This window comes from Scophthalmus maximus, chromosome 22 (genome assembly GCF_022379125.1).
Source record: "Scophthalmus maximus strain ysfricsl-2021 chromosome 22, ASM2237912v1, whole genome shotgun sequence".
In the NCBI taxonomy this organism is placed as follows: domain Eukaryota; kingdom Metazoa; phylum Chordata; class Actinopteri; order Pleuronectiformes; family Scophthalmidae; genus Scophthalmus; species Scophthalmus maximus.
The window spans coordinates 7,353,105-7,373,779 of NC_061536.1; the positions used below are offsets into that span (position 1 = coordinate 7,353,105).

At 40.3% G+C, this 20,675-nt stretch overlaps 3 protein-coding genes across 6 annotated transcripts; 2 read left to right on the top strand and 1 right to left on the bottom strand.

The window, feature by feature from the left end:
- Positions 1 to 694: 694 nt before the first annotated feature.
- On the bottom strand, positions 695 to 8,021 carry stk3 (serine/threonine kinase 3 (STE20 homolog, yeast)). Its single transcript, XM_035620910.2, has 11 exons — positions 7,744 to 8,021; positions 6,575 to 6,655; positions 6,290 to 6,418; positions 5,944 to 6,058; positions 5,524 to 5,688; positions 5,248 to 5,415; positions 5,017 to 5,154; positions 4,687 to 4,812; positions 4,380 to 4,581; positions 3,726 to 3,919; positions 695 to 3,563 (listed from the first exon to the last, which is right to left on the bottom strand). Exons 1-11 carry the CDS (start codon positions 7,764 to 7,766, stop codon positions 3,405 to 3,407), a joined length of 1,500 nt encoding a protein of 499 aa, XP_035476803.1. The 5' UTR covers positions 7,767 to 8,021; the 3' UTR covers positions 695 to 3,404.
- On the top strand, positions 7,724 to 10,141 carry polr2k (RNA polymerase II, I and III subunit K). 2 transcript variants are annotated; one of them, XM_035620919.2, is made up of 4 exons: positions 7,724 to 7,806; positions 8,474 to 8,541; positions 9,442 to 9,534; positions 9,927 to 10,141. In XM_035620919.2, the coding sequence occupies exons 2-4, from the start codon at positions 8,481 to 8,483 to the stop codon at positions 9,947 to 9,949; spliced, it is 177 nt and encodes a 58-aa protein (XP_035476812.1). In that variant the 5' UTR covers positions 7,724 to 7,806; positions 8,474 to 8,480; the 3' UTR covers positions 9,950 to 10,141. The 2 variants fall into 2 exon arrangements, with proteins under 2 accessions (XP_035476812.1, XP_035476810.1); XM_035620917.1 differs by lacking the exon at positions 7,724 to 7,806 and adding an exon at positions 8,180 to 8,261.
- Positions 10,142 to 11,499: 1,358 nt separating this feature from the next.
- Positions 11,500 to 20,665, top strand: spag1a (sperm associated antigen 1a). Of its 3 annotated transcripts, XR_004786850.2 has the most exons (9): positions 11,500 to 12,029; positions 13,307 to 13,406; positions 14,136 to 14,288; positions 14,743 to 14,900; positions 17,217 to 17,358; positions 17,985 to 18,111; positions 18,220 to 18,357; positions 18,477 to 18,589; positions 20,514 to 20,665. XR_004786850.2 is itself a non-coding variant. In XM_035620911.2 (8 exons), exons 1-8 carry the CDS (start codon positions 11,621 to 11,623, stop codon positions 18,480 to 18,482), a joined length of 1,233 nt encoding a protein of 410 aa, XP_035476804.2. In that variant the 5' UTR covers positions 11,500 to 11,620; the 3' UTR covers positions 18,483 to 20,665. The 3 variants fall into 3 exon arrangements, 2 of the variants coding, with proteins under 2 accessions (XP_035476804.2, XP_035476805.2); XM_035620911.2 differs by having other exon boundaries at positions 18,477 to 20,665; XM_035620912.2 differs by having other exon boundaries at positions 11,502 to 11,975; positions 18,477 to 20,665.
- The last annotated feature ends 10 nt before the right edge of the window (positions 20,666 to 20,675 follow it).

A 20,675-nucleotide genomic window follows, 5' to 3' on the forward strand; every position in this document is an offset into this window, starting at 1 on the left:
ATGGCCCCGGAAGAACCCCCATAAACTTTGGTGCAGACCTTTTTCTTGTGATGCCCTGAGTCTCTAATTTTTCTCATAGTCTCTGGTGCAGATGTTGCAGACCTGACGCAATATAAGTGTGTGTATACTTTTGATAGAGCCAGATGATGACGTGGATAACTTTTATTTGATGTCGTTTTCAAGACATGAGACTGATGATAGCCTTTTTTTTAAAGATAAGCCTCGGGTTGTAAGTGGTTGTTGTCAAGCAATCCTTTGGATTTAAGATGTGTTTTTGTTAGTCGCCTTTAATCTTAATGGATTACCGGGTGAATCCAGATTTTTTGGGCCACTTTCTAAAACATTTTTGTTATTATTTCAAGGATAATGCACATATCTTGAATAAAAAAATCAGGCATATCAGTGGGCTGATATTTGAGATTTTAAAAAATATTTATAGAAAGGTGGTCCAGTTTTCAGCCAAATAAGTGTTACATGTCTTTCTCTTGATTAAATACACATATGTCATGTCCAATATTAAGGGGTTTGCTTACCGTTATCAGACTGTTTTTCGTTTATATATTTGTAATACAAGAACCGGACGATCTTGTGGGACATTGTTGGGCCTTGGCGGAAGTAACTGCTCTACGGAGTCCAACTGCGTGGTCCAAGTTTTCATGTGTGAACTTAGCGATAACAAGGTGTTCCACTGCAGTTAAGGTTAACTATAAGTAACTTTTATTATTCCTTGCACCATTTCAAAACTTTACAAAGTTTTACAAACAAACATAATAAATTAAGTGGTTCAAACATAAATGCTTACATTCCACCCTACACCTCAAGTCGTATAGCAGAAATAAATGTAGACAAAATCAAGTAGCTATAAAAATGTGATTTCAGATACATAACATGCCTGGTTCTGAACAATGTTATATTTCAAACTGGGCTTTTTATATTTACAGAGCAAATAGTTGTTTTTAATTAATAAAAGCTGTGAAAATAATTCCTCTCCCTTATTAACAGAACTCTTACCTGTGCAGTTAATATAAGAGCATTCCACTACAGAGCAAACATAATTCTGAACATGCATAGTTGAACACATGCAGAAATCAAGTAAAATAGCCGACAAAGGGAAAAAAATATGAACAGCCAAATCAGTTTCTATATTTAAACCAGTCACAGAAATAAAGAAGTCAAAAGATGAATGCTTGTATACAAATTGCCAATGTTCTGCAGACTTCATTTATGGAAACAATGGCAAGAATATTAATGAGTTCAGTGGTTCATCTTAAAGCAGAAAAAATACGAAAACAAACACAAAAGTGATTATTAAGAAGCTGAGACATTGATGATTGAAATTTGAATTAATGTCTGTAAAATGTCAACTCATTTGGGCCATATTGTCCATCAGATAAGACGCAGTAAGACAGTGTAACAGGCCTATTTATACAATTATTGTATAATTTAAATATCAAGTAATATGCAGTGAACCAAATGATTAAGACTGCATATTGACATTCATATGTAACAGTAACCTGCAGACCAGGACAGTCTGAATAAAATTCAAAGGGTCATTATCAGCACGTGATAAATAAAAACATCACTAAATTGTTGCCAAAACCGGTTTCTTTCAAAATGGAACAATAGCCTCAGTTGGATTTCTTTAAGTCGATAGACATCAATCCGATAACAGAAATAGAAAATAAAATTTGAATTAGGTTATTTAAGAATTGTGACCAAGAGATATGATTAGCTGGATATGTTAGTTATATAAAACATTGATATTTAATTATAGTTTCTCAGTCTTTTCTGCACTGCAGTTTCTTGTTACTTATGTATACTGATACTCACACATTTACCTACGGCACAGAAGTTTGAATAAAAACACCTTACCAACATCTGATAACTTGATAAAGGAGCAATTTCATATCACTGCACTAGTAGTTTTGTGTAAATACAAACTGTAGCTGAAAAAATATGATTACAAAGCATGAACTAACAATATCTCTTCATTCCTTCATTAACAGCAATAACTCATAATTGCTGAAACATACATACATATAAGCTGCAGGGAAATTTGCTGAAATTAGATCTTAATGCAAAACAAAATAATTATCTTGAGTCTGAAACTCAGACGGTAGATATGGGGCTTGAGCGGCCCCTCTGTAAACAGCATCAGTCGGTCACTCGAGTCTTTTTTATAGTAAACTGAGAGCCATAAACGGTCAATATGTCACGCATGGCTACTTTCTTCGCTGAGGCCTGAGTTCTTACTACTCAACATGGTTTTTAAATCAGCGAAATATAAACAGTCTTGTTATTTAGGGATGCTTTTAACTGCAGGGAAATCCTAGAAGGTTTTTGTTTCCCATTTGGGAATGACTTTGTGACAACTCTTGCATTCAATAGAAATGTGAACACACTTGTTGAGCATCGACGCTGATTTTAAATTGATGTAGAGTGGGTGAACACAGGGAAGCAGAGCAGTGACAGGCACTAAGATGCATGGTACCTGTCAGTGTAGACTTGACAGTACATTACCTGTATAAAGAAGCCCAGAAAATTGAATTGTAATACAACCAAAAAATAAATAAATGATAATAAAGACTACTGAAATAAAGTATTTGAATTTTCTGGCCCCCAAACAATTGAAAACATGCACGATCTACTCGCTACCACGCAAAGTAATTTCTGTCCATTCTGACAAACATTTGCCGCTTTCCATCAAAGTCACATACTCATCTCCAAGTGAGGATGGATTTAACCATGTGACCACATTGCTTATTCTGAAAACCAGCTTTCAGATATTTTTTTAAGGCATTTACAACGGAATCATCACCTTGATTGTCTTTGGTCATGGATGAACCTCCACAGCTTTTTGTTGCAGGTATTTCCAAAGTAGGCTCTATATTATATTTACAGTGAAAGTTAAAAAGTCTGAGCAAAGAAAAAAAAAGACCACCTGTCATTGGCCACACCCAATGAACCCAATGCTACTAGAAGCTCAGCGTAGTGTTGGCCTGGTTGTCATTGTAGATGTCCTTCCATAGGTTTTCATGGTGAAGGGGAATTTTATTTGGAAGGGGTAGGTAATATTTTTTTTACCTTCAGTTGTGTTATCACCAAGACTTGGTTGTCTCTTTGGCTGCAGTCTTGAGAATCATTTGTGGAGAAGCAACTTCAGAAACAGAATTAAGACTTAAAATGAAGGAAAACGCATTTGGACATAGTGTAGAAACAAGGCTTATACGTGTGGATTCCAGGGTCCAAAATGGACGTCACTCAGGAAAAGAAGCATCTCTTTTCAGCCAGAGGCCAGTTAGCAGTTAGTCACAACAGCAGTCGGCTTCCAACAAAGACAGGTTGTTCCTCTGAGTCATTCTTTTTGTGGTAAATGGCGGCTTTGAGAAACAGGAAAGAATCGCTTAGAAGTTCTGTTGTCGTCTCTTCTTCGCATCCATTGCATCCAGGATGGGCTGTCTCTTGGCGGTGTAGCGCTGCCTAAGCTCCTCGATCTCCCTCTCCATCATAGGATCCAAGGCAGTCAGACGCATCTGTAGCTCGTCAAACTCCAGGTTCTTCAACTGGGTGACAGCGCACAGACAAACAGCGATGGGAAGAAATGAGTCATATTCAGTGTCTTGTTGTGTATAATATACTCTTATGCCATGGACAATAATTTCCACTGTGAATAATCCCATTCATCACAGTAATAGCATCACAGGCACGTGGAGGACGTTACTCACAAAGTCAAAGTCTCCGTCCTGAGGCACCTTCCAGTTGTCGGGGAAGACGTTCTTGGACTGGATGTGGTAGCCGGGCTGCTCCTGCGGCTGGTTGTGGTTGTAGTTCTCCTGCTGCTGGGCTGCCTTGTTGGAGTCCTGCTTGTCAAAATAGTCCATGAATGATGGACGCATCGGCTGCTGGGGGGTGGCGTGCCCTGTGGAGGACAAAGAGAATCGGGTTCCAACTTATTTCATACTTTTTTTTTCAGATATTGAACAATTTAAAACATATCCAAAGTAATTCTTCACATTATTTAATGTTCGAGAAAATCTATTTGTGTATTAACACATGTTTGAAGTATTTTAGTTTTTAAAGAGACACTCCTCATACTCATAATATTACCACCCATTAAATAACAGAACATTTATAATCACTTTAAAAAAAAGTTACATCAGACCACAGGTCACTTAATTCATCTTTCTGGTGGTAGATTATTCTGCGTTCCTGTCATGTCGCAGTTATCACAATTATGAGATCTAACTTGTAAACAGCATTCACATCAACAGTTAGGTTGTCATGACTACTAAGCTTTGATTTATCAGACTTGGTACTGTTTTTCCTCCTCTCTGCTCCTCTCATGTTATCCTCTATAATTAGGTTGTGTGTGCGCTCACTCCTCATGGATCCCCGGTCTTCCTCTTCCTCTTCATCATCGCTGTTGATGACCATGGTGCCCAGGTCAGACTCAAGCATGGTGCTGCTGTGTTCGATCATGGTCTGCGCTCCGTCACTCATGGTGCTGGTGGCCCGCATGGTCCCTGCACCTTCTGAGCTCGACTTCACCATCGTGTGAGAGTCCACCTCAGTCTCCTCCTCCTGGGTGACACGAGACAATCACACATGCAGCCTCCACATACACAAACTGTTGATTGTAGCTTTCCCATGGTTGTTTTGCCTGTGGCAGCATCTCGGAATACGTACAGAGTTGTCGTCCTCCTCCTCCAGCTCTCTCTGCTGCTCCTGCTGCCTTTTGGCTTTCATCTCCATTGCTTCAGTTATCAGGTCTCGCAAAATTGAGACTGGCTTGGCCTGGCTGATGAATGGGTGCTGGATGTTCAACAGACACAAAAAAAGATGTTGTGTGCACTGTATTTTACCGCTTTGTGATGAGAAAGATATACCTGTACCTATTTCAGTTGTTTTATTCATGTGTTTCTTTTGAGTGTGTACACTTGAGCTTGTTTATACTGCTCCTATTTGTTCACATCTCTGTGGGTGTGGGTGTGTGCATGTGTCCCTCCTGTCTCCAACCTGTAGCAGCTGGGTTGCAGTAGCTCTCTGCTCTGGATTCTTGACCAGACACTTCTTGACAAAGTCTGTGAATTCGTCTGACCAAAGCTCAGGTTTTCTGAATGTTGGCGGAGGGTTGGTGGGGATCATGAAGATAGCCTGGAGGAATACAGAGAGGATACAAGACAGAGTCAGGAGGAGTAACAGAAAAGGAGACTTGATTAAGTTCAAATAAATTAAGTTTACACTCACTCTCATGGGATGGATGTCAGCGTAGGGAGGTTTTCCTTCTGCCATCTCTATAGAGGTGATGCCCAAGGACCATATGTCAGCCACACAGTTGTAGCCGATCTCCTGGATCACCTCTGGGGCCATCCAGAAAGGAGTACCAATCACAGTGTTTCTCTTTGCCATGGTGTCCTTCAGAAAGAACATACACACCGATGTCATCATCCCACACAGAGTTATAAAATAACTTCTTATGGATTCACAAAATCAGTGAAAGAATAACATAATCTATAACGTTACCGTAAGCTGTCCAGCTACTCCAAAATCTGCGAGTTTGGCATGTCCCTCGGTGTTGAGAAGGATGTTTCCTGCCTTGATGTCCCGATGGATCTTTCTCATGAAGTGGAGGTATTCAAGACCCTTTAGTGTGGACTTCAGAATGGTAGCAATCTCATCCTCTGTCAGCTGAGGTGGGAAGGAAAAGGAAAATGCAGGGATGAGATAGTGAAGATCCTCGGGTTACGTATGAATTATTGTATTTTTCACCATCATATAAATAAGAAATGTTTTGTTAATGTCAGTGTAGCATCAGCGTCTGTTGTGTGTCACTTTTAAACAAAATTTAAATGCTCTATCAGTAAACATATATAATAACATGTAATATATCACATTTTATACCAACCAGAGGCAGTTGTAACCTGTAACTCTGCGAGTACCCACCGTCTTGTTGCGCAGCCTAATGATGTCAGAGACAGACCCGGCTCCGCAGTACTCCATGACAATCCACAGGTCTGTGTTCTTGAAGTAGCTGCCATAGTATTTCACAACATAGGGGCTAAGGAGAAACACGTAGTTATAAAAAGAGTGAGAAAAATCTTGTAGATCAAGAGAAGGGATGGCTGTACAGGCTGCAGAACCCAAGAGTAACATTGTCAAATCAAACTTAGACCTAGAGCACAGAGTCATTGTCGGAAATATGATACTTTGAGGGCCATGAGAATTATTTTTCTAGTCTCATCTATGTAGTAAATGTTGAGATTTGGGGACATCAGCACTGTCACCCCACCTGTCACACTGCTGCATGATGGAAATCTCCTTGATGATCTCCTGCAGATCAGACTCCACAGGAACCTGCTTTATGGCCACAACCTGGCCCGACTCCTTATGGATGGCTTTGAACACACTGCCATAGGAACTTAACACACACACACACACACACACACACAGAAGAGGCCATGTTATATTTGGAAACATTAAGAAATGAATGTATTATACAATAAAAGAGGTCAATTACAATCAGTCCAAGGTGCACAAGCGAAAATGGATGTAAGGCAAAACAAAAATGTCTTACCCTTCACCAAGTTTCTCTAGAACATCAAACACTTCCTCTGGTTGTTTGGTCAAACTGTCTTCACTCAGCTTTTTCAGCTTGCTGTAAAAATGGAATAAATCGACTGAAAATCTCTGTATAATAGCATAAATAAAAACAAGTAGTGAAACCAAACTAAAGCATTGCACAGTAACAATGGTGGCATTTTAAACCAAAATCGCAGGGAGTTTCAATCTACTAGCACCAAGTTACACACAAAAGTACATTGGGGACAATTTACTTAGATCGAAAAGGTTAAAAATGTGCTTTTCAAACAAACGCAGAGAGGAGAAAACACAGTCTTCCCACTGAAACAATTAGTCAAAAGACAAGAAATCACCAAAAAAGTTGATTGGTGATAACCTGTGATAGTTGTCTTGATGAAACGACAAATACATAGAATGATAACAGAGTCCAAGATGATTCTTTACTTCATATCATTGTCAATGACATAAGAATTGTTTGTATTTAAAGAGATCACACTGGGTTCTTGGAAACAATGATGGTCAACTGACAAAAGTCACTAAACGATTAATATAAGAATCGAATACATGCAGACAGATTTGCGGCTGCTGGAATCAATCTTCAACTGTGGATCGAATCTTACACATCAGAACTAAATGGTCTAATGTTGCCTTTCAGATCGAAAGACAACGTATTAGATTCAACATGTTAGTGACACATATCGCCCAGCTCTCAGTTCCTCTTTACTGAAACAGCTCCCTTGGTGTTTATTTCAATTTAGTTTGGACAACGTATGTACACACAGGTTGTCTATTCGATCTTTACTGGTGTAAAAAAAAAGGACTAAACGGTTGACAAGGATGCTCATTTGTGCCGGAAGGGAGGTTTCTTGTCTAAATAAAAACACAGGTCAATCTGTAGGAGGAACTTACTAACAGTTACCCAACCACAAGAGGCCTGAACCCCATTCGAAGTGTTAACCCATTGATAGTTATTCCTTTCCAGGGTGATCTTTAAACCCGTGAAGTCGTCTAAATGTGTTGGAAAGTTTGAGAGAAAACCGATGAAGCTAACCGAGCTAGCATCGGCTACTTTGCTAAGCGGCGGAAGCTACAGCCGACGTTAGCCCTTTTAGCTAGTCGGTAGCTAGAAAGCCAGCGTTTTAAACAAGCAGAATGTCCACAAACCTTTTGGGCGCAGTCGGCTCCATGGCGCACAGCTTCAAATAATACAAAGGCAGCGGACTGGTGGTAAGTTATGTTAGTTTCGGGGCCAAGAGTCACGATGTGAACATCGTCGACAGGAGTCGTTGTTGTCAAAAACTGGTGGAGGGCCAGCTGAGGGTCCGTCAGATGATGGACCGTCTGGGGATGTTATTTTACCACATCGCCCCCTGTTCGGCCGGAGGGCAAAACTGAAAAAAACACAGCTCTACAAAGTTAGAAACCGAGAATAATCCACAATAAGATAAACCTTAGACACTACTGCAAAGGTTGTAAGTCGTCCAGAAATAAATAAATAAATCGGAATATCGGCGTTTAAAGGTACAGAATCAAAAATAGGCCAAATATGACAGGTTTTTTTCTGACCAATCACAATCCACTTTGCTTTGCCGTGGACTGGACAGTTGTACGCATGCGCGCGCAGGCAGCATTGTGGGAGATACGAACGGAGGTAAACAGCTAACTGTCGGTGTCTTAAAACGGTGAGCTACTTATTCGTTTTTTATGATTCACTTCGGTGTATTTCACATTAACTATATACATACTGCATTTTGTGGTTTTTTTAAGGCCTCATTGGTTCGATACGCCATCCGTTTGTGACGATTCAAGTCAGTCTGACGGCAGCACCATGCTGTTTCTGTGTTAGCATGCTGCATTTTTTGGTGGCGTTAACACGAATATCTCTATTTTACAGGATTAAAATGGATGCACAGAAAGATGTGCAACCACCCAAACAGCAGCCCATGATCTACATATGTGGAGGTACAGTTCTTCTGTTTCTAAATGTTCTGCATGTACAATCACTGCTAGTACACATACTTCTTTACAACATGACAGGAAACTACTTCTCTTAACAAGCATTAGTTAGTGCCTAAGACCATTAAATGAGTTTCTTCAGCTCCATATAGTTCAGTTTTATATAGTGTGTTAAAACATTTTGTTGTGTCATGCGTACAGCTCTGTCCAGACTGCAGTTCATACGTTTTATGTGATACTACAAATAATTCTTCATGTCAAGAAATCAATAATATTGTGTAGTTGTTTTCACAACACAATCAAATGTTAGTACATTTAGCAAGTGTTAAAACAAACAACCATTGTTCATGTTTAATTGTATTTAGACTACAATATATCAGGATTTTGTTGAGCCTTTTCATAAAAAATAAGAATGATAATCACCAAATGTTGACAGCCAGAGAAAGTATAGCAATTCTTAAATGTACAGCTAATTCCACTGGCTTCTAGATAAGCCAACTAACCTATAATTCAGGGCCACATGTAATTCTGTATGTATTATGTAATATGCATTGTATTATTATACATTGATTGGATTTTGTTGGACATGTAAAGTAACTGTCACCAACCAACCAATATAAACAAATCAGAATAATTATATAGTTAAAGGAATGCAACGACTAATTGTACTATTATCAATCAACCTGCTATATAGATGATTTATTAAGTAATTAATTGTGTCTTAAAAATAGTGAAACAACCGGTTTGCTCTCTTAAGACCAAGATGATGTTTTGTTGTATGTATATCTCGTTGTGATTCCGTCTAATATCAAAATAGTTACAGATTAATTTTCTGTTGACCGACCTATTAATGAACATCTAAAAATCTGTATCATTCTGTAATATTCTACCGGTGTTTAATTGCAGAGTGTCACACTGAAAACGAAATTAAGGCTCGTGATCCAATCCGATGCAGAGAGTGCGGCTACAGGATCATGTATAAGAAGAGAACAAAGAGATGTATCCTTTAAATGTCTATATGTGTGTGTGATGGTGAGAGAGACAGAGTGAAACTATACAGTGAACTACAGGTCGTTTTTCTAGATTTTGGAATGATAACACACCTCCAATCCAAAGGTTTGAAATTTTGATGATGGTGATTTTGGATTTCAGATCATAAAAAATACAGGTCAGGTTTTTCCTTCTTTTTTTTAATGGTGATGGGTTCCATCCTGACAATAAAGATAATTATGAGTTCGGAAATGCCCTGTGAGATTAAATAAAAAAGGGGAAAATGTGTAAGGTTTTGAACAATTGCACACATTAGGAAGGCAAAAGGTTTTTCATTGTATAAACCATGTATGAACAGAGTAATGTGATACCCCTACATTTCCTTGACTATTTGATTTCAGTGGTTGTTTTTGATGCCAGATAAAGAAGAAGATGGCAGCTGTTGTGACTTATTGATATTTGCTATTTTTGTAGTGTATCAGCATGTAAATAAATTGACATCCTGGTGACAACCCATTATTTTCCACACAAACTGAGCTGTTTTTTTGTTGTTGCTTTTTTTGCCCAAGAATGAATGAATTTGGTTTATAAATAACATGATTTTCACTGACCCAAACTGTGTTCACTGTGTTTTCTTATTCATTATCATATTAAAACTAGGTTAATGCAAGAACCGGACAACAATTTTTTTTTAAATGCAAATTTCTCAATTCTTGCACTCGTTTTCTCTATTTATGTTGGATTTTATTTGTTCCTAAGGCCCCCTTAAAACAAACCAATGTGTAACAATAAGTAGATCGATAGAAATGAATAATTTCATGACTAATACAGTCTAATACAACACATTTGATAAATATTACCTTCATGACAGATGTAAAAGTTATATATGTTCAGTGTGTGTTGAAACTGTTAGCTGAATTACTCTGAGCTTACACAGTTGACAGATGGTGAGCCCTCCTCATGGAATCTGTTCTTACCTAAGGATTAATTAGTTAGAAGCAACGGTTGACACCATTCATAAGCCAGTGAGTCTGCAACAGTTAGCCAGTTAGCTTAGTTTAGCATGGAGGCTAGAAATGGGGTGAAACAATTTCTCTGGCTTTGTTTAAAGATACACTAATTAACACAATATCAACAACAGTATAGGTCATTGTTTATTATAGGTTTATTTTTATTATAATAACTAAATAGTTAAATGCTGACATTTTTGGATGGGCCAGATAGCAACCAACCAAGGCCCCTTTGCCATTCCCTATCGTTAACTAACCAGCTGCTATCTTTAACTACATTATTATATTAGACATTAGACAACATTAAAGCTAATAGTATTTTGACTATAGCCTGAACATTTTGAATCTATAAACTTGTGAAACTAACCTCAACAACAAATTCCAATCACGTGACATTGATTTATTAATGATCTGTTCCATGCAGGCACAACAGCAGGACCCTGAAACTGAAGCATCTAATTCATTTGATAATTTACACCTGAGCGTTCCCCATGGATGTTCTCACTGTGCCATGTCAAAATGTCCTCCGTGGAAAAAAAGCCAAATTGTTAATTTAGAAAAGGAGCCATTCTCTTTGTTTATAAAGGTGTAAAGAGCAAAGCATATTTGGTACTTTCACTTAACCAATAGTTATGAAAGAACATAAATCAATTCAAGCCAATCATGCAAATGTCATTGTTCTTTCATATGATTATTTGATTTTTTGTTTTTTTTGACGGTGTTAAGGTGTTATGAACAAGAATTTTAGGCGTTTCCACGTTCAGTTTTATATTATTATTATTATTATTTATAATGTTTCTGTCTTCATTCCTGGACGTCTTCCCAGCCCCACAAGTGATTTACGGTGAAATCTGAGGCTGTTCACTCACTGCAGCACTGCACCGCTGTGGCACTTCCGCCTCCTCCGTGACGTCACTTCTGACATCTAAGCCAGGGGGCGTGTCTAGCAGAAATCCCCAGGCAGACGGAGAGAGAGAGAAAGAGAGAGAGAGGAGAAAGAGAAAGAGACAGAGAGAGAGAGAGAGAGGCAGGGAGGGAGGCAGGCAGGAAGAGTTCGACCACACACTGCAGAAGGGATCGCCGCCATGGGAAACACGCAGGAGAAACCCGCGGGCAGCGGCGGAGGGAGAGCGGATCAGTACCAGGCCCCGGCGGGGAGCGGGACGAGGAGCCGCGGCAGCACGGAAACCCCCCACGCGCAGAGAGCTCCAAAGAAGGGGGTGGCCAACGGCGCACAGAGGGACGTCAGCCTGGCCGGGGGCGGTCAAGGGGCGCGGGGCAGCCCCGCGGAGGACACGAGTTACCTGGATGCCCCCGCCGGGGCCCTGCCTCCTCACCTGGCTCGGCTCAAGAACGAGGGAAACCGCCTCTTCAAGCACGGCCAGTTCGGAGACGCCGTGGAGAAGTACACCCGGGCCATCGACGGGTGCGCCGAGGCAGGTGGGGACGACGTGGACGGCTTGTTCTCCTATCGAGTGAACCCCTCACAAATACGTGTGTTGACTATATTTCACCCTCAGACACGCAGGGGAATTTGGTGGCACTGTACATTGTGTATATCAATGAAATATTGTAAAGCCTGATATAAACAATATACAGTGCCACCAAAAGCTTAATAATAACATGTTCATGTTGTCAGGCCCATAGCAGTTACATGTCTCACGAGAGCTCACGTCAACGTAAATCAGCTTCAACTAATAATTGTTTTAGCAACAGTTTAGTCCCATTAAATTAACAGAATATAGTTGATATATGATGGATATATCATACTTGTTTGGAAATGGTTTACTTGAATCTGCTGCATCTTCACAAGCAACATCTGATGGACAACCACTGTAGAAACAACAACAGACGGGTGGCACAGTGACAGAGATGAAGCCTTTTCTCACATGTGTGTATTAACCCTAGGAAGGGAATCAAAAAAGGTTGACTCAAGTGTCATTTGGCTCCATCCATAGTATCCCATGATGGTGTAGCGTTATGCCAACACTTGCCACGCTGCACAATTTCCTTTATCTACCCCATCTGCATGCACATGCTCTCCATCCCACATTATAATTGAAGTATAGAATGAGTACAGGTCACTTTTCAGATATCTCACTGGTCTGTGTGGAGAGCTGGTAATCACTGGTGTTTAGGCAGGCGTTAACAGACAGTATCTGAGGCGTTACTGGTGATTTATGATTGCTGCGGCGTCTTAGCACAAGACATTACACTGACCCTAGATATAATTCATGTGCTAGTGCACATGGGGCTTTCAGGTAAGATTAAATGTCATGCTGCAACTTCAAGAGCACTCAGCCAACTTTTAATCTGCTGGCAAGAGTCGTGGCCTTTTCTGCTGCACTGGAGACGGACTTAAAACGTTTAGTGTGTGGACTTCATCCTAACTTGAGCAGCGTGCTTTGAGACAGACGGACAAGAATGTGGGACGATGTCTGCTTTCATTTTGTATAAAGATCATGAATGAAAAGCAGTGCGAGCACCACTGACGTTAGTTCCGGGGGCACTGAAGCAATTTATAGTGACCGACGCACTGCCGGGGGTCGAGAAACTGCAATGGAGGCTCAGAAGGGAAAGGACAGAGGAGAGAATTACTCTGCCAGAAGGTCACATCCATTCATCAGTGCACCGCTCACCCTCAGCATCTCTGGACAGTCTAATGACTCCAACTGTTTGTGTCAACTCGATTTCACCTTAGCCAGGAGCCCCGGGTCCACACTGCTGAGGCGTGTTCTTTCAGTGTATGGTTATCGTTGTTCCCCCCACAGGCATTGAGAGTCCAGAAGACGTGTGTATCCTCTACTCCAACAGAGCCGCCTGTTACCTGAAGGACGGAAACAGCACAGAATGCATACAGGACTGCACCAAGTACGTGATCAGTGTCAGTGCGCGTGTGTGTGTGTGTGTTTATGGCAGAATGTTTTAATTTGCAGACATTACTGTTCAGTGTTCTACACCATGTCCTCCACCATGTTTGCATTGCATTTCTCACATGCGTCTGAAATTAATTTTAAAAAGTTCGTTTTGAAATGCTTCTTTAGTTGCTTTTGGAGGCAGAACTTTTATATTTTACTTTAAAAGAATCCTTATAAACTATAAACACATTGTTACATTTTGCAATATATTATCCTTTCCCAGAATATCATAATGATTATGTTGCCTTGAATCCTCCATCATTTGGACCCTACAGCTGATTTGAACTCACACCAATTAATCCTCACAAGAGAATCAATGAATAATCTCATAGAAATTCAATATGCCTTTCTATACACTGCACCCATAGCCGACAGGAGAATGTTATTGTACCTGGAGAAAATAATTAGTGTGACTGTCACAGACCGGAGCTTATCACAGAGCCACCAGCCCAAACAGTCTTTTGTTTAGTTCTAAATATTTCACGGAACAGTAGTTTTGGATTCACGAGGGTTTGCTTTTATTGTTGTTTCGCAAGGCTCCAGGAATCTTTCCGTCCAAATCAAACACTCCCGCACACGTTCATGAATGGAAAGCCTCAGATCATCCCAGCTTCAGCCGTGACACCGTGTGCAGGTGTAGACCATTTGATCCTCTGTCTCTACGTCTTTCTGATCCTCTTAGGGCTTTGGAGCTGCAGCCCTACTCCTTAAAGCCCCTGTTGCGCAGAGCTATGGCCTATGAGTCACTGGAGCGCTACCGGCAGGCCTACGTGGATTATAAGACCGTCTTGCAGATGGACACCGGGGTGCAGGCGGCTCACGACAGTGTCCACAGGTCAGCTCATCTCAGCTAAACACCTAGCTACCCTCATGTGGCTTCTGTAAACCTAAGAAAGAATGGGATCTGTCTACACATTGTCGGTGTATTCAAAAGAGGCTGTTGTTTCCCCCCCAAACATATGATATTGTTACATTCCATATGAACTTGGACCATATTTTAGATTAGTTCAGTTGTATAAATTTAATCTTGAGTGAAATATTCAAACCAAAGACATAATTTTTGCACTGGCACGTAGCTGTGCAGTGTGCCACCACGCTGCTGCAGCCCTGTGTTGAGAATACCACGACGAGCGGCCATTCGTCACATATTGAAACATCACGTAAAGAAGAGCCTTCTAACCCTGTAGTGGTCGCAGGCATTACGCTTACTGCAACGAAGCATTCACGTTTGAAACCATTTTGCAATTCGCATGCCCATGTTCTGCACTCTTATGTGTGTCTTCTGCCAGAATCACGAAGATGCTGATCGAGCAGGACGGGCCTGAGTGGAGAGGGAAGCTTCCAGAGATCCCCGCCGTCCCTCTGTCGGTCCAACAGCAACACAGACAGAAGCCAATCAGCATCGAGCTGGCCCAGGCCCGAGCCGCCAGGGCTGCACAAGACGAAGGTGAGTGACGTCACTTCCTCTTAGCTCAGTGAAGAGTAATGTGAACTACATAAGCGTGGAATATGAACACATGTGCCAAGGGTGTGTAACCTCCTAGTTTTCCATTAAATAATACACAAGCACTCATATACGCATCAAACAGCATACACAATTTTAGCAATTATTATAAATAAATCATTATTTATAACTGTACAACTGTATAATTAAGGACACACATCTCATGTTTTTGACATAAAATGTGTGTATGTGTTGATTAAATATGTTTTCAAATATTGCCAAATTAATTGAAGTTGGTAAGAGTTGAAATGATACCGCTAAATTATGGAATCGTAAGGCAGCGGCAGCAGAAGTTGGTCAGGGACTGGGTGAAGGCTCCCCTGCTGAGTGGTAGTGCGTGTGCGTGTGCGTGTGCGTGTGCGCGTGTGCGTGTGCGTGCGTGCGTGCGTGCGTGTGTGTGTCTGTCTGGGTGGACTATCAATCAATAATGCAGAGGGGAAGGCGATCTACACTGAGCGCAGCGCTGCTGTAATGGAACAATTCAGGTCAGGTTTCCCGTCGGCAGCTCATACTCACACAGACCAGAAGACTCCACATGTATCATACATTAAAATATATTAAATACATGCAATGTAGTACACAGGTACTATGAAAACACACACACACACACACACACACACACATACACCAACAAAGATAAAGGAAAGCACATATACAGGCACATACATAAACACTTCGTGACTGTAGCACATAGGCAGAACGGCGTTAATCTTAGAATAGCTCACTGCTGTTGCTGGGGAGACAGACAGAAAGTGGTTCAGCTTGTTGTCAGTGTTTTACTGGGGAAATCCAGGTGGGGAAATCCTATTAAGTCACTGCACCGTTCAAGCTTTTAAAGATACTATGAAATACCAACTTCTGCAGGTTTGTGTCTTAAACAGATGAAAAAGAGAGAATGTGACTTTAGTCAAGAGGGGACATTTTAAGACTTTAAGAGGTGTATTATCTTTCCTGACTCAATCTATTACAGTAGATGCTTTGTGTTCAATTTGTTTCCCAATTCAAACCTCAGTTAGATTCACAACACAAGACAGCGTGACAGTTTAAAACAATTGGATAAAGCAGCGTGCATTTAATTTAAATGACACTCACTTTAACTTCACTCACTTGATAAACCAGACATGTCAACCTTTTTTTCTGTTTGGGTTGGAGGGATTGTTTTCTATATTGAACCTTTAAAGAAAATCTACTTACTAACTTGTTTGTATGCATTTACTAACAACATCTTGATTGAGATTCTAAACTTTAGTTCAGTGGCTGAATCATTCAATTTATTCATCCGTAAAAACACGGAAAATACAGTGCTCCAATCCTAATTGACTGATGTGGATTACCAAAACACACCCACAAAACGAAATCACAGATAAAAACAACTATGTTCCATACTGTACATTCAATCCGAGGTTGCACCTGAGTCCATTTACACTGCCGCTCTACTGCTCATGCAAGAGAGCTTTGTGCTTTAAATAGCCACAGATAATGCACCGTGGTCGGGTTATTGTTGAAATTAAAAATGATACGGCTCTCCTGACGCTTGCAACAGTTCGTGCATTCCCCTACCAAAGCAAAAGGCTTATTCTGTCGCCCAGATATTTCACTTCCCACCCATGCATGGCTTAATTAGTGTGTGGTTTTATTGTCCATAAATAGAGAAACTATGGAAAGACTGACTGGTTGTTTTGATACCAGTTGCCGTGGCGAATGAACTGCAATTCCTGGGTTTTATTGAACAATTATAAAGAGGGGATTTTTGGAATAGAAAGTCTAAGACAGGTGATGTCTCAGCAGCCAGAGGTACAATAACCTTTTAGCACACGTGAGCAAGTGTTTGATGCCTTGTTCAGTCATTCGTATTATCTCACAGGATAAATAATTTAGACTCTATATCAATAATTTGGTCGCTTAATAAAACCCAGGCGAGGATTATGATCTGTGTGTGTGTCTGTTTCTGTGTCTCTATTCACAAGTCTATGGATGTGTGTAAGTGCCTGTGTGAGCATGTTTTCCCCAAGTCATTGGACATAGAGTCTTTCTCAGCACAGCGGAGAGCCCAGTAAGCAGGAGCTGACCCGTCCCCTCCGGCTCAGACAGCTGCCGATAGACTGATAGGTTCATTGATGACACTCCTGAAAAATGATTTGTGTGCTGTACTGATGGGAGAAGCTTCTTTAAGATCAAAAGGATATTGACATGATATTACTTCCACCTGCTGTTTAAGCATTGAATTTTAGTAAAAAAAAAATCTTTTTCTGTCAACAGTCAGAAAACAAGAGGCCCAGTTTACTCTATCGAAACAAAAAGGCAATGATCTGGTCAAGAAAGGCCACTTCCAGGAGGCTCTGGAGAAGTACACTGAATGTCTCACAATGAAACCCGATGAATGTTCTGTCTACACAAACAGGTAGGCATGAAACAACCCCAGTGTGAAACCTGAACCAAGAAAAAAAAACTTTGAATAAATAAGTTGATAGATGTGGTTTTAGATGTAACATTCAAACTGTGTGGATTTTACAAACATAAAAACCTGTGTAGGTGTGTTAAACTTCAAAGAATACACAATATAATATATATATAAAACCAAATAAAGGAGTTTGGTCTTCTTGTATTTGTTAAAGATTACAGTTGATGGCTGCAAATAAGAAATAAGTGGATTACTCTGCAGGTTGGAGCATTAATGATAGAGAACATAATAAATAAATCAAAGATGTATCAGTTTGTGACAGGTATAAGGTGTCATGATACGTATGTCCTTCTTAAACCTGGTTCATACCAGGACAAATTTATATTATGAATTGTAAAAAATTTAATACAAGGGGAATGAAGTTTTCCAAAGATTGATGCCAGTGTCTTAGAGTAAGGTGCAGTGAAGTACTGTCTTGTATTTAATGAAGAATGATAATTCATTCTTTGGATAGGTCATGTTAAACAATGTTTTTTTCCCCCGTTGCAAGAGAATAAGCTATTTCTGACACAAGAACGATGATGTCCAGTAGCAAAATCCTGACATGTCGCACTGTTTGACTGCAGAGCCATTTGCCTCCTGAGACTGAATCGCTTCCAAGAGGCCAAACAGGACTGTGACTCTGCTCTGCAGCTGGAGCCGGGAAACAAGAAAGCCTTCTACAGGCGAGCGCTGGCTTACAAAGGTTTACAGGTGCCTGCCACTCCCGAAGACAAACAAACTGATTTTTTTTTTTAAAGACGCTGGACTTGAAGGTTTTGCAAATCTTTATCTCTGTGTGTGTGTGTATCCCAAACCCAGGATTATCTGTCAGCCAGCAGTGACCTCCAGGAAGTCCTCCAGCTGGACCCGAATGTCCGGGAGGCCGAGGAGGAGCTTGAAGTAGTGACGAGCTTGCTGAGACAGAGCCTGATGGACAGCAGTGCACACACACCAAGGGTGAGAGATTTATATTGCTCAAAAACATGATTTGCATTTCTTTACTGTTGGCTGGCTTTAATGTTTCTAGCTGGGGATGATGCTACACATACAAACTTACTTCTGCCGATATCCTCTAGGTTTGATGTCTCTTTTCTGGATCGATACAGAGGGAAAAGGAATTAAACAAGTGTGGACTCGTACTGTACTGATCCAGTTCTGGAGGAAGAAACACTTAAAGCCATCGACTTGAGTGAGTAAGACCTGTGAAAACAGAAATGACTGGCGTCCATTCCTGGGACGGGCTCCTTGGACGAGCACCTTTTCAAGCTCTGCACCATCTGCAACCTGTGCAAACCACACTCATAATTCCTGAGTGCACAACCTTACATAAGGGGCAGCTTTGTAAAAAAGGCTAATGTCATAATACTTGACCTGCTTGCACTAAATCATTCCCATTATGATGTAATATACTGTACATATAGATTCATGAACCAAGCTACCGAGCACTGTTATTTGTTCAAGTGAAGCGGGGAAAGGGAGAGTGTTCTATAATGTGTGCCTTATTGAGATTTCTACTGGTTAGGGTGAAATATGCCAAGATTGAAAACTTTGCTTTGATTTGTTTTTTTTAAAGATGTTGCGTTTTGGTCTCAAAATGATTCACGGAGCTCATGAAAAAAAGGGCCGACCATATAGCAAGGCCCAGAAAAAGGTCGGCAAAGGTCAATAAGACATTATCTTGGTACATTTCCTATGTATCCAGATTTCCAACTATTCCAGCTACTGTACAAGGCATGTCACTGTTTACACGTTTTATTCTTACTGCTGCTACTTTACGAAGACGAGCCAACCACTCACTATAAACCATTGTCATTACATAAGGTTACTGCTTCAGAACAAAAAACAACTGCAGATTTCCAAAGCTAAGACATAACAACACTGTTGTTTCAACAAATTCTTTACCAGATCATTACTCTAAACCTCCAGACTGACGTGAGCTGCTGTAACTTATGGTTAAAATAATTATTTACCTCAGTTAAAACATCCAATCAACCATGTGAGCTTAGTGTCGAGGTCATCGTTAATAAGGTTTTTTGTTTTACTGGTCACGGGTTACTTATGTACTGTAAGACTTACAGTAGGCGCAATCTTGAATGTAACCAATCTGTTCTTACTCTGACCTTCCAGCTGCAACCAGGAAAAAGGCAAAGCTCGTCTATTCTCACCTACTGTATTCGTCTAAGACACACTGAATTATGTATCACAGGAAAATAACTATAAAGTGATCACATGCTAATCTATAGAACCAAACAATTGGTACGACTCCAAGCTTAAACAATCATTTAAACTCACGAGGTGTCAGACTGTGGCTGAAGTCGGAGAGTCTGCCTCTGAGTTGATGGTAAATGGACTGTATTTGTACAGTGATTTTCTTGTCCTTAATGAAAGTGCTTTACAGTTAGAGTACACTTGCAGTGTGTGGCATGCAGACAGAGAAGCAGGGGGTCGAACTATAGACCTTTTGATTGGTGGCCGACCCACGCACCAATCTCCTCATCCACAGCCACCCACTACTGAAATAATAATGTTTAATGAGCATTTAGTACCTTGGAAGCCATTTTGGAGACGAATGAACTGATTAGTTGGATAAAGTACAAGAAACGGATCGTTTCACTTGTATTGTGTAATTTTATCCTCAAATTCAGTGTTTTTTATTTCTTCCATTTTAGCATTACTTTTTTTTGCAGCGTACAACATGTTAAAATTATGAATAAAAAAATGTCTTAACATACAACCGGAACATTCAATCAATTTGAACTTACAGTATATCCTGTACACCGCCACTGTTCCCTCTATACAGGTGTTTTCACTTATTTCACCTGATGAGCTCGTCCCAGTGTGTGGGACCTTCGAAACCAGAAATGAAAACACCTGTGTGGATGAGCTGGTTTCAAATATCTTTATTTGTGTTCTTAATATGAATATGCAACATCGTCCGCTTCTTGAAATATCCTGTCAGCTCTGTAGCAGAAAAGAAATGTAAAATCTTTATACAGCACAATGTGCCACAGGTTTTCATTTCGTCGTACTTTTGCAGTATTGTGTTTATTGTCCAGCCTAAACCTTTTGTTTAACTCTTGTTTTCTTCTTCCTTCTTCTTCTGTCGTCAAAAGAAAAGAATAGAGATCTCATCTGAATGAAAACATTCGACATGGAGCTCGATCGTTCTGGACAATGTTTGTCTTGCTTCCCTGAATGTAAAAGCATGTACTGTATGTAAATAGTGTGAATGCATATGTAAATAATAAACTGCAATGTGAAACGATTTCACGTGC

What these genes read in the sequence shown, in the direction of transcription:
- stk3 (XM_035620910.2), bottom strand. Translation starts at nt 7,766, where the DNA reads ATGGAGCCGACTGCGCCCAAAAG. An exon ending in GAGTAGCTGGACAGCTTACG is followed by an intron (nt 5,416 to 5,523) that starts GTAACGTTATAG and finishes TTCTTTCTGAAG; the next exon opens with GACACCATGGCAAAGAGAAA. An exon ending in AGGACGGAGACTTTGACTTT is followed by an intron (nt 3,564 to 3,725) that starts GTGAGTAACGTC and finishes GCTGTCACCCAG; the next exon opens with TTGAAGAACCTGGAGTTTGA.
- polr2k (XM_035620919.2), top strand. Translation starts at nt 8,481, where the DNA reads ATGGATGCACAGAAAGATGTGCAACCACCCAAACAGCAGCCCATGATC. An exon ending in CATGATCTACATATGTGGAG is followed by an intron (nt 8,542 to 9,441) that starts GTACAGTTCTTC and finishes GTTTAATTGCAG; the next exon opens with AGTGTCACACTGAAAACGAA. An exon ending in TAAGAAGAGAACAAAGAGAT is followed by an intron (nt 9,535 to 9,926) that starts GTATCCTTTAAA and finishes ATTTGATTTCAG; the next exon opens with TGGTTGTTTTTGATGCCAGA.
- spag1a (XM_035620911.2), top strand. Translation starts at nt 11,621, where the DNA reads ATGGGAAACACGCAGGAGAAACCCGCGGGCAGCGGCGGAGGGAGAGCG. An exon ending in CAGGGCTGCACAAGACGAAG is followed by an intron (nt 14,901 to 17,216) that starts GTGAGTGACGTC and finishes TTCTGTCAACAG; the next exon opens with TCAGAAAACAAGAGGCCCAG. An exon ending in TGGCTTACAAAGGTTTACAG is followed by an intron (nt 18,112 to 18,219) that starts GTGCCTGCCACT and finishes TCCCAAACCCAG; the next exon opens with GATTATCTGTCAGCCAGCAG.